The 18,013-nt window shown below is 43.4% G+C and overlaps 1 protein-coding gene across 1 annotated transcript in view; it reads left to right on the top strand.

Annotated features, from left to right (window-relative positions):
* LOC124804732 (hemocyte protein-glutamine gamma-glutamyltransferase-like) overlaps positions 1-18,013 on the top strand; it is a 383,610-nt gene that overhangs the window by 279,374 nt on the left and 86,223 nt on the right. Inside the window, exon 10 of the mRNA XM_047265026.1 lies at positions 2,340-2,506. Within this exon, the coding sequence (XP_047120982.1) occupies positions 2,340-2,506 (167 nt within the window). The remainder of the gene's footprint in view (positions 1-2,339; positions 2,507-18,013) is intronic.

Raw genomic sequence — 18,013 nt, 5'->3', positions numbered from 1 at the left:
CTATCACTTCCTCCACTCTTCTGTGAACAAAATGTGTCAATATTTTTAAACTGATGTTTCGGTAGTGCTCACACCTGTAAGCTACCGCCTGCATTGGAAACGTAATACACAATTTCTTCCTGAAGTCCGATGGTATTTCTCCTGTCTCATCAGGTGAAATGATTTTGTCACTGTTGGCTCTTCCAGGGACCCCAGTAACTCTGTGGGAATGTCGTCGTCGCTAGCGGCCTTGCCTTGTTTCTGCTTTGGTCTTTCAGTGATCTGTCAAATGCTTCTCGTAGTACCACATTTCCTATTTTATCTTCAAAAACTTCCTCTTTCCGTGATATTGGCATATATATATATATATATGCAAAGGTCTCTATAATGTTCTGTCAGTATCATTTTCTAGACATCTGATTCCATTACACATGCTTCACTTCTTGCATTTTATTATCTTCGCCTCTCGCTGCTTCAACACAAAATCTCCTGTGGTACTGAGGGATTTCTACAAAGTTTTGTGTCCTTGCGTATGTGAATCTTTGCTGCCATCCCTATTTCAACTTTAAAAGTTACCCATTCGTGTTCTACTGTATATCTTTCCTCTGTTTCAGTTCTACGTTGCCTAATACTCACTATCAGACACCCAGCGTGTGTTTCCTTCAGTTGACACCGGTCCTGCTTGTTCATTTTCCTACGTTTTAATTTTAATTTTCAGTTCAATCAATAATTTACACTCAGAATGTACGGAATTTCGGTATCTTAAATAGTTCCAGTAAAATCTGAAGCGAAGACCCTAGTTTTATTACCCTGTATACAACAGCTTTCGGTGGCTCCGCAATGCTGTTCTTTAAATACATAGAAACCGCGCTGTTCCGTTTACAGAAAATAAAGCTATTTATAGTTACAAACTGTAACATTAACTGAATTTTCCGTTGGTGCTTGGCAGAACATGATAATGATATCAAAACGAAAAACACTTTTAATGTTCCGCAAAATTATATTTATTGGGTCACGAACCGGCTTTTGGCTTCTCAGGCCATCTTCAGGTGACAATTGAATTTCGCAAACACGAATAAACATGATGTCCGACTTACACATATATCACCTGTAAAGAAGATACAAAAATGACAAAGTAGTTACCTAGGAGAACATTGTAATCATTAAATTAACTAAAAAAGGAATAAACGAAGCTTTTATAATTCATCATCATTTGTTAAATTTGTGTCCACATAAAAATTTTGTTTACCCCCGTCTTTAGCTAATTTAACTGTTGCAATTTTTTCCTATGTAAACATTTTGTTATTTTTGTATATTCTTTGCAGATAATTTATGCGTATGACGCAAATCATTTTTATCTTTGCTTGCGACATTCAGTTGTTACCTGAAGATAGTCAGAGAAGCCAAAACCCGGTTCGGGACCAAATTAGTATACTTTTGCAGAGCATTAGGAAGCTATTCCTTTTTTAATATTATAAATTTTTATTGCTGTCTGTCTGAAGAGGAGCCCTTATATGTGGGGGAGGGGGGGGGGGCGATTAAATTATTGATAACTGTATTTTTAAAAATGTTCCAACTGTTTGACAAGTGATAAACTTCTTATCTTTGTGCACTGACAATGGTTTATCAAAACAATAAGGTAGACACGTTTCTGTATGTCCATCCTTTTGACAGAATGTCTCGAGGACCACGGCCGTCTACTATTGTAAGAAAATGAAACGCCTATAACCGTCCTTACGATTTTATTTATTTCGTAGTTACCAGTTTCGGCGCTTCAATGCTCCATCTTCAAGCCGTAGTTGATGCTGAAGAGATTGGTACGATCCTTATATATACCGCATCAGTGGCCAACAAAAGTGGTTACGCAGACTGTTAACTTTGGTGTCAGCACTTCAAACATCAACTGCCAAGTGACTGGAGAACTGACCTCTCCAGTCAGTTGGCAGTTGATGGTTGGAGTGCTGACACAAAATTTAACAGTCTGCGTAACCAGTTTTGTTGGTCACTGACGCGGTATGTATAGGGATTGTGTCAATCTCTTCAGCATCAACTACGGCCTGAAGATGGAGCATTGAGGCGCCGTAACCGATAGCTACGAAATAAATAAAATCGTAAGGACAGCTGTAGGCGTTCCATTTTCTTACAGTAAGGTAGTCAGTCAGGAAAAGCGGATAGGGAGACAGAGAATGATTAGCCAAAAGCAGCACATCCGGTAGTGTAAAGAAACTCTGTTATGGGAAACTGTCAAAGCAAGGTCAGCCGCTCGCTGGTGATGCGAGAACACCTGCGGCCTGCCGACCCGGTTCTCGTCGCCGACGCCAGAGACTGCTTGTTTGTAATGGCTTCTTCTCCCCGGACAGGCACCAAGTCGGAGCGGCTGGCGCTGATGAACGCCGTGCGGTCCGTGGACCGGGCGCGCCGCTTCTACATGCTGCCCACGCAGTCGCACCAGGACGTCGAGTTCTCGCTCGTCGACCTGGACAAGGTCGCCATAGGCAAGGACTTCAGCATCACCATCAACATCCACGTGAGTCCCTGCTTCTGCCCTCTCAAACCAAATTACAGATCCGTGTTATTCGTCGTAAGCCAGGTCAAAGTTCTCGCATTCTCTTTCATTCACAAGTGTATCGAACGTACGAGGTGCATTCAAGTTCTAAGGCCTCCAATTTTTTTTCTAATTAACTACTCACCCGAAATCGATGAAACTGGTGTTACTTCTCGACGTAATCTCCCTGCAGACGTACACATTTTTCACAACGCTGACGCCATGATTCCATGGCAGCGGCGAAGGTTTCTTTAGGAGTCTGTTTTGACCACTGGAAAATCGCTGAGGCAATAGCAGCACGGCTGGTGAATGTGCGGCCACGGAGAGTGTCTTTCATTGTTGGAAAAAGCCAAAAGTCACTAGGAGCCAGGTCAGGTGAGTAGGGAGCATGAGGAATCACTTCAAAGTTGTTATCACGAAGAAACTGTTGCGTAACGTTAGCTCGATGTGCGGGTGCGTTGTCTTGGTGAAACAGCACACGCGCAGCCCTTCCCGGACGTTTTGTTGCGGTGCAGGAAGGAATTTGTTCTTCAAAACATTTTCGTGGGATGCACCTGTTACCTTAGTGCCCTTTGGAACGCAATGGGTAAGGATTACGCCCTCGCTGTCCCAGAACATGGACACCATCATTTTTTCAGCACTGGCGGCTATCCGAAATTTTTTTGGGTTTTGGTGAATCTGTGTGCTTCCATTGAGCTGACTGGCACTTTGTTTCTGGATTGAAAAATGGCATCCACGTCTCATCCATTGTCACAACCGACGAAAAGAAAGTCCCATTCATGCTGTCGTTGCGCGTCAACATTGCTTGGCAACATCCCACACGGGCAGCCGTGTGGTCGTCCGTCAGCATTCGTGGCACCCACCTGGATGACACTTTTCGCATTTTCAGGTCGTCATGCAGGATTGTGTGCACAGAACCCACAGAAATGCCAACTCTGGAGGCGATCTGTTCAACAGTCATCCGGCGATCCCCCAAAACAATTCTCTCCACTTTCTCGATCGTGTCGTCAGACCGGCTTGTACGAGCCCAAGGTTGTTTCGGTTTGTTGTCACACGATGTTCTGCCTTCATTAAACTGTCGCACCCACGAACGCACTTTCGACACATCCATAACTCCATCAGCACATGTCTCCTTCAACTGTCGATGAATTTCAATTGGTTTCACACCACACAAATTCAGAAATCGAATGATTGCACGCTGTTCAAGTAAGGAAAACGTCGCCATTTTAAGTAATTAAAACAGTTCTCATTCTCGCCGCTGGCGGTAAAATTCCATCTGCCGTACGGTGCTGCCATCTCTGGGACGTATTGACAATTAACGCGGCCTCGTTTTAAAACAATGCGCATGTTTCTATCTCTTTCCAGTCCGGAGAAAAAAAATCGGAGGCCTTAGATCTCGAATGCTCCTCGTATTTGGTAATCACATCGCGGGTAACTCCAGTCAGTCATCCTTCACACCAAAAATCTAGAAGTGCCCACAGTGAGTGCTTGTTGGTGACTTGACGTGTTACTTCTCTTTTATTTCTCTCTTAAGGTTGCACTTTTTCATTTTTTTATGTACAGTTAATAGTATTATTGCATTTTTGTCTTTCCTAGATTTTTAGTCCAGCGCACTAAAGTGGAAACAGATTAACTGCAATACAGGGTGTATCAAAAATAATCATGCGATTTGGCACGTCTGTACAGGGTGTCCGAAAAGTCTTTCCCTGATTACATAAATTGATAACTCAGGCTAGAAGTAAGATACAAATATGAAACTGGTGTCTATTTTTTTACAAAGTATCAAAGTTTTTTCCACACACCAGTAAACTTCCACATGAGCACCCTTGGTAGCACGTAACACATCTAGGCGATATTCAATTTCCGTCCACACATTAGCCAACATTACTGGAGGGATCGATTCAACGACTGTGGTTATCCGTTGCCGCAGGGTTTCAAGATCTGGTACACGGGGTGATACTGAAGCAGCTGAGGAACAGCATACAGTTGCAACATGTCCAGATACTCTGCAGATGTGATGGTAGCCTCAGCGAAGAAGAATGGCCCCATAATTCGATCGTGCAATAGCGCGCACCAAACTTTCACCTTTGGACTGCCTCTGCTGCACTCCATGACCTCGCCAGGGGGCTGTGAACCCCAAATGCATACGTTATGGCGATTCACTACTACAGTGACAAAAAAGGTCGCTTCGTCGGAGAAGACAATTCGTCTGAGATAACCATCATCGTCCTCAATACGTGATAGCATTTCGACCGCTATGTCATATCGACGTGTACTGTCATTGGGCAACAAGGCCTGAACGATTTGCACTTTGTATGTACGAAACTTTGATAGTTTGTAAAGAATTAGACACCAGTTTCATATTTGTATCTTACATCTAGCCTGAGTTATCAATTTATGTAATCAGGGAAAGACTTTTCGGACACCTTGTACTTCTGAAACTAATAAACACATAAAATGAATTTTATTTTTTGATGAATGGGGAACTCAAATAGTTTCTTTTCATACCTTTTCAGAGGTCTTCATTATCCCCCCCCCCCCCCCTTGAGATACACGGCGTATGTCACTGCAGCGAGCAGGTCTTGAGTTACAGCTTCCACAGCTGCTGTCATGCGATGTCTCAGTTCATTCATTGTCACTGGTAACGGAGGTACATAAACACAGTCTTTTATAAATCCCCACAAGAAATAATCACATACAGTTGTTTCCGGTGACCTTGGAGGCCATTAACGTAAGGTTGAATCATTTGGCCCAGTGCGACCGATCTATCGTTCAGTAATCCTTCGATTTAAAAATTCCAGCACTTCCAGATCATAGTGCGGCAGTGCGCCAACCCGTTGCTAAATGAAGTCGTTCGAATCAGTCTCCAGCTGTGGGAAAAGAAAGTTCTCAAGAATGTCGAGATGCGTGCTTCCTGTAACAGTGCTCTCGGCAAAGAAAAATGGACCATACATCTTTTCTCCTGAAACTACACAAAACATATTAAATTTTGGAGAGTCGCTCTCATGTTGTACGCCTTCATGTGGTTGTTCCGTACCCCTTGTTCTCACATTATGACGGTTCACCTTTCTATTCAAATGGAATTTTGCCTCGTCACTAAACACTAAGCGTGGGAAAAAAGTGTCGTCCTCGATCTTGCCAAGAACGAAATTACAGGATTCCGCACGTTTTTGTTTGCCACCTTCACGAAGAGATTGCAGTAGCTGAATTTTGTGTGGTTTCGTGTGTAAATGTCGACGCAACACACGCCAGACGGACATCGGGGGCAGTTCTGCGGATTCCTTGTGAAATTATGGCGGATGTGACACCCTCTCTTGCCTGAGATTATGTTCAAATTTCGTCGAGTTGTTTTGAACGATCCCTAGTATTTCCAGCATGTAACCCACAGCAAAAATTGCTGTTGCACTACGCTCCAAACGGATCACGTTCAAATGGGTTGCAGCCCCATAATGTCCTTAGAGAAGAGTACCAGCAGTACCGAAAGTTGTCGTGCTGTTCATCGCATTAAGAACTGTCGATTTCGATCACGTAATGTGTGAGAATCAGTGGCCCAAGGGAGGAGTCGTTTCATTGACGTCCTTCAAGCCACCTCCTGAGGCGTCTTCGTGTCGATTCTGAACCGTGGTGTATCTGAAACTTTTTCTTCCGCCACTCATAAGAGAAAACCGTTTGATTGCGGTGTTGGAAGGTGAGGTTATGATCTCTGTCGCAGAAGCGTTAAAAGAAGGTATGATATGTGGGTAAGAGGGGATATGATGACCTCTCCACCGAATGAGACGTTCAGGGTGGTGCTGGGCAGAATTTTGGTAAAATTTAGCGCCAATGTGACGTCATTATCCTGCCTTACACGTCACGTGAATTTCTGAACCCTGGCCTTTTTCCGCCTGTGTCGCCACCTATCTGAAGAGTCGCCGAACCCGAGGGTGACGTCACGGGGTGCCACTCTTTCCTATCATCACGGAGGAAGGCTTAGGCGCCTTCGAGCCAAGTTTCGAACTTCGGTGTCCCAACGGCATACAGATTTAGAAAAAGTGACCCATTAATTCGCAGTGTTCGTAATCAGTGGTTGCCCATTAGACGTCTACCGAGTAGGCAAACCTACACACACAGCTGTACCGTGGGAATCACAGTACCTCTTCGATACAGCACCACCTGGTTTTTACAACTACCTTGAGGCCTGATTTTAAACAAAACAAGTGTTCACAGCAATGTTAATAAATCGTTTAGAATCTTTAAATGGTTTTTAATTTCATCAGCTCATTAAATCACAAATTTATTTTACTAAAACTACCTTCTCCCCGCTTGGATCTCGACACCGTATAAATTTTAAAAAAACCTTGAAGCTTATTATCTGTGAGGAAAACGGATGTAAAAAAACTGAAATTGGGGTGCAACGGTAAAGAGTTCATGCGTTAACAGGCACAGGTCCAGATATTTCAAGTATGAAATACCAATAGACCTGAATAGAGGGACACCCTAATGTTATATTTAATGAAATTACGAAAATTATACAATTTATTTGTGTACAAGATTTGATGTTTTGCCCATGGGATCCATTACAAACAAATTATCTGAGATAGCGACTCGCGAACTCGCTAAAAACATACACTACTGGCCATTAAAATTACTACACCACGAAGATGACGTGCTACAGACGCGAAATTTAACCGACAGGAAGAAGATGCTGTGATATGCAAATGATTAGCTTTCCAGAGCATTCACACAAGGTTGACGCCTGTGGCGACACCTACAACGTGCTGACATGAGGAAAGTTCCCAACCAATTTCGCATACACAAACAGCAGTTGGCCGGCGTTGCCTGGTGAAACGTTGTTGTGATGCCTCGTGTAAGGAGGAGAAATGCGTACCATCACGTTTCCGACTTTGATAAAGGTCGGATTGTAGCCTATTGTGATTGCGGTCTATCCTATCGTGACATTGCTGCTCGCGTTGGTCGAGATCCAATGACTGCTAGCAGAATATGGAATCGGTGGGTTCAGAAGAGTTATACGGAATGCCGTGCTGGATCCCAACGGCCTCGTGTCACTAGCAGTCGAGATGACAGCCATCTTATCCGCATGGCTGTAACGGATCGTGCAGCCACGTCACGATCCCTGAGTCAACAGATGGGGACGTTTGCAAGACAACAACCATCTGCACGAACAGTTCGACGACGTCTGCAGCAGCATGGACTATCAGCTCGGAGACCATGGCTGCGGTTGCTCTTGACGCAGCATCACAGACAGGAGCGTATGTGATGGTGTAATCAACGACGAACCTGGGTGCACGAATGGCAAAACGTCATTTTTTCGGATGAATCTAGGTTCTGTTTACAGCATCATGATGGTCGCATCCGTGTTTGGCGACATCGCGGTGAATGCACATTGGAAGCGTGTATTCGTCATCGCCATACTGGCGTATAACCTGGCGTCATGGTATGGGGTGCCGTTGGTTACACGTCTCGGCCTTCTCTTGTTTGCATTGACGGCACTTTGAACAGTGGACGATACATTTCAGATGTGTTACGACCCGTGGCTCTACCCTTCATTCGATCCCTGCCAAACCCTACATTTCAGCAGGAAATGCACGACCGCATGTTGCAGGTCCTGTACGCGCCTATCTGGATACAGAAAATGTTCGACTGCTGTCCTGGCCAGCACATTCTCCAGATCTCTCACCAATTGAAAACGTCTGGTCAATGGTGGCCGAGCAACTGGCTCGTCACAATACGCCAGTCACTACTCTTGATGAACTGTGGTATCGTGTTGAAGCTGCATGGGCAGCTGTACCTGTACACGCCATCCAAGCTCTGTTTGACTCAATGCTCAGGCGTATGAAGGCTGTTATTACGGCCAGAGCTGGTTGTTGTGGGTACTGATTACTAAGGATCTATGCACCCAAATTGTGTGAAAATGTAATCATATGTCAGTTCTAGTACAATATATTTGTCCAATGAATGCCCGTTTATCATCTGCATTTCTTCTTGGTGTAGCAATTTTAATGGCCAGTAGCGTGTAAGAGAAACAGTTCGTCCTGAGGTCGATGCCAGTGGCCCCGAAGCGTCTGTCCTTGCAACTTGTTCACGGTCATGGCGAAGCATAACCTCGCGTCGCGGGAAACTGCGCGCGTTTCAATTTCAAAGGAGATGTGTTGAGAATGAGGTGTGTGCTTGGTGTGAAAACGATTTCACCAGCTCCACAACCCGCGAGAATTCTAGCTTCTTTAATATTACACTCCTGGAAATTGAAATAAGAACACCGTGAATTCATTGTCCCAGGAAGGGGAAACTTTATTGACACATTCCTGGGGTCAGGTACATCACATGATCACACTGACAGAACCACAGGCACATAGACACAGGCAACAGAGCATGCACAATGTCGGCACTAGTACAGTGTATATCCACCTTTCGCAGCAATGCAGGCTGCTATTCTCCCATGGAGACGATCGTAGAGATGCTGGATGTAGCCCTGTGGAACGGCTTGCCATGCCATTTCCACCTGGCGCCTCAGTTGGACCAGCGTTCGTGCTGGACGTGCAGACCGCGTGAGACGACGCTTCATCCAGTCCCAAACATGCTCAATGGGGGACAGATCCGGAGATCTTGCTGGCCAGGGTAGTTGACTTACACCTTCTAGAGCACGTTGGGTGGCACGGGATACATGCGGACGTGCATTGTCCTGTTGGAACAGCAAGTTCCCTTGCCGGTCTAGGAATGGTAGAACGATGGGTTCGATGACGGTTTGGATGTACTGTGCACTATTCAGTGTCCCCTCGACGATCACCAGTGGTGTACGGCCAGTGTAGGAGATCGCTCCCCACACCATGATGCCAGGTGTTGGCCCTGTGTGCCTCGGTCGTATGCAGTCCTGATTGTGGGCTCACCTGCACGGCGCCAAACACGCATACGACCATCATTGGCACCAAGGCAGAAGCGACTCTCATCGCTGAAGACGACACGTCTCCATTCGTCCCTCCATTCACGCCTGTCGCGACACCACTGGAGGCGGGCTGCACGATGTTGGGGCGTGAGCGGAAGACGGCCTAACGGTGTGCGGGACCGTAGCCCAGCTTCATGGAGACGGTTGCGAATGGTCCTCGCCGATACCCCAGGAGCAACAGTGTCCCTAATTTGCTGGGAAGTGGCGGTGCGGTCCCCTACGGCACTGCGTAGGATCCTACGGTCGTGGCGTGCATCCGTGCGTCGCTGCGGTCCGGTCCCAGGTCGATGGGCACGTGCACCTTCCGCCGACCACTGGCGACAACATCGATGTACTGTGGAGACCTCACGCCCCACGTGTTGAGCAATTCGGCGGTACGTCCACCCGGCCTCCCGCATGCCCACTATACACCCTCGCTCAAAGTCCGTCAACTGCACATACGGTTCACGTCCACACTGTCGCGGCATGCTACCAGTGTTAAAGACTGCGATGGAGCTCCGTATGCCACGGCAAACTGGCTGACACTGACGGCGGCGGTGCACAAATGCTGCGCAGCTAGCGCCATTCGACGGCCAACACCGCGGTTCCTGGTGTGTCCGCTGTGCCGTGCGTGTGATCATTGCTTGTACAGCCCTCTCGCAGTGTCCGGAGCAAGTATGGTGGGTCTGACACACCGGTGTCAATGTGTTCTTTTTTCCATTTCCAGGAGTGTATTACAAAGCGACACCACTTTAAGAAGAATTCCGTTACACAGCATCCAAGGGGTTAAATTACGAAGCAGCGTAATCGGAATACCCGCTTTCAGAGCGATTTTATGCGCAGTCAGTCCGGCTGCAGAAAGGGAGTTAAGAAACTCTACCGGATAAGTGATAACATCAGTCTCGCGCAGAACGTATTTATGGACCGTTATGCCACCTTGTTCTTATCATTTTTCCCAAAGTACTCTGGTTCGTAGCCACAACTTGATCATTTTTGGGCGTCAGTATTGCTAGTTGACAAAGCCGAGAATTGTCTTGCTGTGTTTCTTGGGATACATCTCTATCAACGAACCCAATAAGTTCCTCCATCGAAGGAACAATTCGACGAAGACTCTCTGGCAAGTCACTAACCCATTCCATTTCGGCAATATACCCTAGCCGATTTTTATTGAAACGTCCGAGAATTCTTACGCACGGAGATTGCCACCCAACTCAGCCCTCATGTTCCTCGTCAGACTCAATTTCTGCACCCAAGGCCAGAGCAAGAAGAGTTTCGCAGATGCGCCCACCTCATCTGCTCTAGGTCCTCGGATTATTATGACGGGTAGAGTCTGGCGGAAATCACCACAAAATGAAACACTGGACCCTCTCATAACGCGATTGATTCGCCGGATGTCTTGCAGAGTGCAACTGACTACTTCCACTGCTCTTTGTGTTCCATGGTGTATTCGACCCCAATGATCAGGCTACACTCTGGAAAGATCTTCGAGATACTGCATTTACTGCGGTTTCATTTATGCCTGGATCCAGACGTGTCTTGAACATAGTGTGCGCATTTTCCCTCCATGGAGTAACGTAGCAGCAGTCCCACAAACCCAACAGCTAGTGTTGTCTTCCCTTGTTTTACGATTTCAGCCATAAGTAACAGAATTAAAAAAACTTTGTCTGTGCCAATAGGGGAGTGAGGGAAATAGGTTTCATGCTGTTATTTATCAACACTCCATAATACTTTGTCTTATAATGAGTTTTTCTCATCGAAGAGGTTCTATTATTATTGTTCATGATCTTAGGCATTGCAGTAGAACTATAATTTGTCTCCACAGCATATTCGCGATTAACTCGGGGACCGTCAGCGGTTTCCTATTGTTCTGGAAGATCGTAATGACTCTAAGGGCTACCACCAACTGAAATAATAACATCCTGAAACGAGCAAAGGCAACGACTGACAATACTCTCATCAGATTATGCTGCACTGCCTCCATAAGCACGCCTATCCGCGAAGTATACACTATGTGATCAAAAGTATCCTGACACCTGGCTGAAAATGACTTTACAAGTTCGTGGCGCCCTCCATCGGTAATGCTGGAATTCAGTATGGTGTTGGCCCACACTTAGCCTTGATGATAGCTTCCACTCTCGCAGGCATACGTTCAGTCAGTTGCTGGAAGGTTTCTTGGGGAATGGCAGCCCATTCTTCACGGAAAGCTGCACTGAGGAGAGATATCGATGTCGGTCAGTGAGGCCTGGCACGAAGTCGGCGTTCCAAAACATCCCAAAGGTATTCTATAGGATTCAGGTCAGGGCTCTGTGCAGGCCAGTTCATTACAGGGATGTTATTGTCTTGTAACCACTCCGCCATAGGCCGTGCATTATGAATAGGTGCTGAAAGATGCAATCGCCATCCCCGAATTGCTCTTCAACAGTGGGAAGCAAGAAGGTGCTTAAAACATCAGTGTACACCTGTGCTGTGATAGTGACACGCAAAACAGCAAAGGATGCAAGCCCCCTTGTGGGGCGGCGGATGTAAGTTTGTAAAAATATTTGTAGACTGTAGAAACACTTCCCGGCCGATGCACCATATGTGGGGCGGCGGATGAGTTTGTTATAATAATTAATCTGTAGAAACATTTCCCGGCCGATGCGCCATATGTGGGGCGGCGGATGTAAGTTTGTAAAAATAAATGAAATTGCTGTATAAATGCTGCGTGTTGAATCAGTTTCTAGCTTTTAGAATGTTGTTATTGCTGTCTTTTGCCGTTCTCAACACTGGCTCTCTATTTACTCCGTGACCCCCAGAAAGTGATTTAATAAAACTTGGAGCCAGTAAATAGATATCCTAGTGCCCACTTTACCTGAGAATGTTCTTATAGCTGCAGCTTATAGCTCTGAGGAATTAGGAGATTGTCCGGGATTTCTAATCAAAAACAGTTTTCCAAAATAGTTGAGTATATTCTGAAATTCACTGATAAACAACACAAGTATCCCTACAACCTAACTAACAGAACAGTTCAGAGTCTAATGCGCTGATGCAACTATAAATGTCCGAATCAAATGTTAAAAAGAATGCTCGCCATAATTTGATGAAAATATTTCATCAAACGCCACGCTGAATATTTAGTAGAATGTCTGTCCCGCGACGGCACGTGAAAAATTACGACAATACGCAAACTGAAGCTAGATAATGAAAATCATTCCAGAATTAACACTTCACATGAAATGTTTTCATGGTTCCGCATATCTCTAGTAACTTAATACGGCACCCGAGGCGGTTTGCAGCAGATACACTGATGCGACGCGACTACCGACACAGATGGCGTGTCATTCAGCGTCTGGAGAGAACTGGGGCCTTTCTTCCTCGCGCAGTGTTCTTATATATGAAGCCGCGGTGCGGACGGCTGAGGGAACGCCTGATTAAATCCGCTCTCCCGACTAGCCGCTGGGCTAGTAACGCACCACTTCAAGTTACATAATAATTTATAGCTTCTTTGGCTGATGGCCGAAGAAGCTCTTAATTTAAACGTGCATTCAGCACGCAGGTAAGTATTGATAATAAAATTTTGACGTGGCTAAGTTAAATACTTTAGGCGAGAGAATTAATTTAATTGCCCTGCACGCACTAGATGAGCTCTGAACTGGCCCTGTTGAGATCCGCTATCGCTATAATTTTATAGGTATTAAAAAGAAACTTTACACATCTTCATAATCATAGCGGACCTCCAACCTATTTAAATCTAAACATCCTAGCCTTATTTACTAGCCTACTTAATCTATCTTGCTTCCTTCAGTTTTGAGACGAAAACCAGAAAATCATGAATTTCCACTAAAGTCTTAATTTGTGAAATCCAAAGTACTGTTTTTATCAAATCATTATGAAAGATGAATCTAAATATAAATTTTGAAGTCTGTAGCTCTTTTCTGTTGCGCCAATGATTTTTCCAGAAAAACGTCCAAATCTCGGAAATGGCTGAAGTTATCGAACTGATATTTAACACACATTAATTTAGTATTATTTCTGACATGCTAGAAAAGTTTTAGTTCATTTGCTTGATTTTTAAGGTATTGCGCAACATTTATGACGTCAGAGCTAGTTACAGCAGACTGGCTGGCACATAATGGAAACTGATGTGAATTTACTACAGCGTGAGTAGGCTGCTTCCCTACATCACCCTCTACTTAAATTTTTTTGTTTATGAATGTTAATGACTGAAAAAAAAATTTAATTACAAAAAGGGAAGCAAGAGTACAGTTTAACTCCCGATGAAAAATCAAAATTGAAATATAAACCTGTAGAAACATTAAAGAAAACTTATTATCTACATTAATTATTTAAATTGTAGGCATGTTCACTGCCTTTTTAAACAATGTCATTACTCAAAATTTTAAGCAAAGTCAACGAAATATTTTGACATACATATTGCCTTAGACAAACAAACACATACAAATTGAAAAATTATGAAAATTTTAACTACATTAAATACATTTTTACATACACAAATTCAAAGAAAATAACATGATACATAAACAGATGATTATCTCTTAGCAGTCTTTTCTAAACCTGAAAGAAAAGTTCACAAATAATTTTTTACACACGTGGTTGTAGCAGCTTTGGCTGGCGTCCTACACTTCCATTCACAAGGGTAGAGGAGGGGAAGTTGCTATGGTGTGCGTCCTTCACGTTCTCTCTAAATTACATGGGGGAAAGGGGAGGGGTCACTGTGAGTTGTGTCCAAGTCACTCCACACTTTCACGCAGCTACCAGGCTGCCATTATCTGGTTTGTCCTGTAGAACAAACAAAAAGAGTGCCTCAGACTCTGTTCACTTATTATCTAAAGGTGGGTCACAATGAAATGGGGATATATACATTTTCTCTTCCAATATGTTACTTGAACAAAGTTAACAGAACCTTTTCAGTATTACTCTCGCGGTTACTTAACTGTCATAAAATCGTTAAACAAGTGGCTCAAAACGCCGTCAATGACGTACTTGAGAAAATTTATGCTCAAGGCATACAGTCATGAATCCTATTTAACATCAATTTATTATTTCTGGGCCGGAACATTGAACCAATGCTCGGTACATCCTTGATACATTTGCATTTTAAGCACTTAACTGACTCATCTTTGATTACCTTATTCTTAGAGATAGTATGTGTATGATTAGTGGTTGTTTTCTCAGCTTCTTGTACAGGTGAGTAACTTTTGGTAATAGTACAGTTGTGAGTGTTCAAAACACACTACGTTTAGTTGACTACAAAATCCACTTATTGGTCCTCTGCTGTTGTCAGTTCCACATCTGCAATTACGTACTTACTTACTTTGAAGTGTATTTATGCTGAGCTAAAATAATGTTTCACGTCTGTCAGTATGTTATTTATTCATTTGCTAGTGTATGAACTTAAGTAATACTCACTCCATTTAAATTTAAAGCATAGGAAAGCACATTTATCTCATACTCATAGTGTATTGCAGCTGATTAGTTTGTTCACGTGGCAATCCATTTCCACTCGATCGGACGCTGAAACCTCAGGTAGTCTCTCTCGGACCTACCACTAAAGTGCATTAAGTAATTATGGACGAGCGTAATGCTAAATTCCTTAAACCTATAGGACACCATGAGCTGCTCTGTCTCATCTAACATAAGGGTACCTATGGTCGCATTCACGCCTCCAACTCATAACCTCAATACGTGTAGGTGTATCCTGTCACACACTACACTAAAATAATGGCCAGCTCCAACCTTATAAATACTTCAGGGACGTGTCCTTCACGTCTCAACCACAAACACTGCTCAATTCTATTACACTGCCTTTCCTTGCTACACCAGGTGAGTTTAATCTTACAACTTAACTGCATATTTTTCATAACACTAAGCAATCTCTTTCTTACTATTTATTAGTTAGCTCTAATGCATACACTAGGTTTCACTACCACTTCAGATCCTGCTTGTACATGAATTCATATATCTTTTTAAATTACTGGTGGTGGACCATTTCCAATAAAACAACACTTTGTACTCACTATATTACCAGGGTACTATACATAATTGTTACTCAAATACATTAGTATCTTAATTACGTCATACTTCTCTATTGTTTGTCACTATTAGGTTTGTCACATTAGGTATTTTCTTTTATCACTAATCGGTAGACAGAATGGTTACATAACTCATGGCTTGATAGTCATGACAGAAAATTTTCATGTCTGGAAAGAAGAGGTCGAAATTTTTGGGGATAGGAAAGAGGAAGAATGAGTGAGACCTGAAAGGGAAAGAAGATCTCACACAGCTGGGACTGCACAGCTGCCACACTGTGTAGAGGTTAAAGAACAACCTCCTCCCTACAGCATTCATTAGTTTAAATGCTGTAAAGAAGAGTTAGAAATTTTAGGTGGATAGAAAAGATGAAGAGTGAGTGAGACCTGAAAGGGAAAGAAGATCTCACACAGCTGGGACTGCACAGCTGCCACACTGTGTAGAGGTTACAGAACAACCTCCTCCCTACAGCATTCATTCATAACCTTTGACCACGCCACGTCGATCCGAAAATACCTTATGATGCCATTTTAGAACCTGTCTCAGTTCTTCCTTCTGATTGGCTGAAATCCTATCGATTTCCTGCAATTTAGTTTCTATTTTGTCTAAAATAATTGCTTCTTCTTCTTCTTCTGTGTTCAACTTATTGTTATTAAGATTAACATCCTCGTCCCAATACCTCCTATTTTTCAGAACTCGTATAGGCAGCTCCCAAGTTTCATGATCAGTTACTACATGTTTATCACTAAAAGGTACTATAATTACTCCGGTTATTGGCAAGACCATTTTTAACTGGCTTCTTTCAAAGTCAACAACACTCTGATATTTTGACAAGAAATCTATGCCAATTAAAACCTCAATACTGAGATTATTTACAATTAAACATGGATGATCAATTAAATTACCACTTATGTTAAAGGGTAGTAAAGCTTCTTGCTTTACCGTTTTTGACACCTTGCCAGTAGCACCAATTATTCTTAGTCCTGATACCCTCATTACAGTAAGTTTGTCTTTACCAGGTAATGCATCAAAGAAGGATTGAGATATTGCACTCACCTCACTTCCACTGTCTAAGAGACAACGTACATTGATACCCAACATATTCACTATTATTATAGGGTGGCTTATTCTAGGTTGTACAGGTGGTTCCTCACATTCATCTAGTAGTTCCTTTTGGATTTGTCTCCAACTAAAGTGATCGACATCTGTCTTCATTACATTTAGGTCACAGTGTGTAGGGGTTTCCTGAATTACATTTTCAGCTGCCTTTTCCAGTCGGTCTGTTAATTTTAAATCGAAACACCGCACGACTTCATTACATTTAGTTTGCTGAACATGACCCAAATTACTGTAGTCTGAGCGATTCTGCGCCTCCAGACCGGGCATAACATTAGTTACAGCTAAACCACTTTCACCATTATCGTCGGTTTCCTTCTCAAGTGACAACTGGTCACAGCTACTGGGTTCATCGACCCCAAACAGCCTACCCTCTACATTCCCACTTATCTCCTGTCCTAAATCTATTAGTACATTATCAACATCCTGCACAGGCACTTTAGATAAGAGCACATCATCCTCATCGTAAATATAAGCATGAATTTCTTCTGCTTCTTCACCTGACAATTCAGTATTCTGTAGCTCCTCCCTACTGTTACACTGCTGCGCCTTCTCTTTCTCTTCCCACTTAGAAAGCGTCTCTAACACGGTATCTATCAAATACTGTGAGTGATCTAATATTTCTGTAGTATCCTTAGGTGCTACCGACATTTCATCCATCTGTTCAGTTTGAGTATTCTGATCTGTCTTACCAATTCCCTTAACTACTGGCTTAGGAAAAGTAACCGCCTGGTGAGCGCCAGTGTCCTCATAGACGGGAACTAGTTTTCCTGCCTAGGTCTACTACTGTTTCCTTTATTTTCATTATAGTTAGCTGGCATAGCCTTACTTTTCGTACTGTTGTTTACATGCATATTTCTGTTTGGAACAAAATCATTATCCCTTGGACGCCATTGTTGGTTCTGATAATTATTTCCCCAATTCCTATCTCTCTTAGGATGACGAACACCTACTGTTCTGATGTTTACATTGCCATTTTGCTCGTTCGTAAAATTACTATTATTATTATTGGCATTACGGTTATTACGTGCTTGCTCCTCATTGGCTGCAACACGTTCTACACGTTCCAAATATTCAATGAAACGATCCAGATTGTCTCTAGGGGCTGATATAATTCTAGTTTGCCAGTACCATGGCAGTTTAGCTTCCAGACCTAGTATAATCATTTCTGGTTTTAGCTTTTCCGCCAAATGTGACAAACGTGAAATCCACGACCTAGCAAACTCTTTAATTGATTCCTTGCCTGCATTGAAGCGTTTTCCACTCCAAAATTCTCTCAACACTTCATTTTGCTTGTTGCTAGACCAATACTCATTAATGAAAGCTGTTTTAAACTCCGCTAATGTTTTACACTTCAACATAACATCAGCTGACCAACGCATGGCGTCACCTGCTAAATGACTTCTAACAAACGAGATTTTCTC

Source organism: Schistocerca piceifrons, chromosome 7, assembly GCF_021461385.2.
Source record: "Schistocerca piceifrons isolate TAMUIC-IGC-003096 chromosome 7, iqSchPice1.1, whole genome shotgun sequence".
NCBI classification, from domain to species: domain Eukaryota; kingdom Metazoa; phylum Arthropoda; class Insecta; order Orthoptera; family Acrididae; genus Schistocerca; species Schistocerca piceifrons.
Note: the sequence above shows the minus strand (reverse complement) of the source record. Positions and strands in the feature narration are given on the sequence as shown.